This window comes from Egretta garzetta, unplaced genomic scaffold (assembly GCF_000687185.1).
Source record: "Egretta garzetta isolate BGI_Z169 unplaced genomic scaffold, ASM68718v1 scaffold33, whole genome shotgun sequence".
Lineage (NCBI taxonomy): Eukaryota > Metazoa > Chordata > Aves > Pelecaniformes > Ardeidae > Egretta > Egretta garzetta.
In genome coordinates, this window is record NW_009259250.1 from 785,304 (window position 1) to 786,596 (window position 1,293).

Below are 1,293 nucleotides of genomic sequence, written 5' to 3' on the forward strand. Positions count from 1 at the left end.
AAAAAAGCCACCAAACTAACATGCAACTTTTTTTTTTTTAAACTAGCTGGCTTGTTTCTGATGTTCATTTTAGTGTTTAGCATATGGATGCAGGAATTCAGGGAGCCCAGGAGGGGGGAGGCAGTTTGTAGGATAGATGTCCCCCCCCCAGCAGGAGGGCAGGGAAGCGGGAGGGCCCCCCGCTCTGCACCCAAACCTCCTCCTCCCACAGCCTCCCTCCAGCCCAGCGGCGCGGGGAAGCCCTGCGGTGCTTCCTTGGCAGCGCCGCGTTGGGATATTTACTCCTGGAAGGCTGCTCCGTTCCTGCTGCCCAAACATGAGGGAGAACTGGAGCCAGTGTGGGAAACTTCTCTTTAGAAAAGGATTCTTGCGAAGGGGTGGGTTGGCTCTTTCCAACGCTCCCCACGAGCTGACAGGGCTTCCTTATGGATTAAGGACCGCTCCAGGGCACACAAAAGCAGCCAGTTTTACTCAGCCCTCCTCCAACAGCGTGATCCTTCCCACGAACAGCACGCTCCTTCCCACAGCAGTAATCACCAGGCCAGGGAGAACAGCAAACCTGCAGGTACCCTTAAAGCAAAGGAGGGAAAGCAGCTCCCAGCCCTGGAGACGGCTCACAGACAAACCCCGTACCATTTTCTGACTGCCACCAGAGCTTCAGGCGATTGGGAGCAAACGTGGTGACAACATTTTCAATGCGATGACTGTCAGGATTGAGAGTATCGTGGAAAGGATCCTCGGAGTCACATATGAAACATTTTTTGTCCTCCTGAAACAACAAAATAATCAGCATTACCGATTTTATCTGCGGGGCAATAGTTGTTTCCTGCAGATAAGAGGATTTTCCATCCATATCACATTCCACTCATTTTGCCTGCAGGAGTCATCAAAGGTATTTTTTTTTGTTGAAACGATAAGTCTATTTACCTTTATGAATTAATGCAAATTGTCAAATGGAAAATATGCCAGGAATTCCATAAACTTTATTTTTAGGAGAAGTATGTTTTCTATCAAAATTGCAGTTTCAGGAAATCTCTCCCAGCACACGTATTTTCCAGCAGAAGTCAGAACCTAAGGCAGCATCTACAGAAAATTGCTGAATTGCTTCTGTACAAACATACGCGTGCAAAACTGCGTCTTCAAGAACTTGAGTGAAATAACGTTGGGTTTTGGGAGCTAGCTTGGAGATGTAAGTTCTTGGCATTAGGGATACCTCTGGTGAGGCTCAATACACGGCAAGGGTCCATCAGGGATTTAGTGACTGGGTCCTTTCAGTGCGGGGTTAACTTTACT

General features: G+C 48.1%; 1 protein-coding gene across 1 annotated transcript in view; it reads right to left on the reverse strand.

Moving 5' to 3' along the window:
• Nucleotides 1–793, reverse strand: part of LAMB1 (laminin subunit beta 1) — a 41,956-nt gene extending 41,163 nt beyond the window's left edge. Inside the window, exon 1 of the mRNA XM_035891686.1 lies at nt 634–793. Within this exon, the coding sequence (XP_035747579.1) occupies nt 634–793 (160 nt within the window). The remainder of the gene's footprint in view (nt 1–633) is intronic.
• Between the last annotated feature and the right edge of the window lie 500 nt (nt 794–1,293).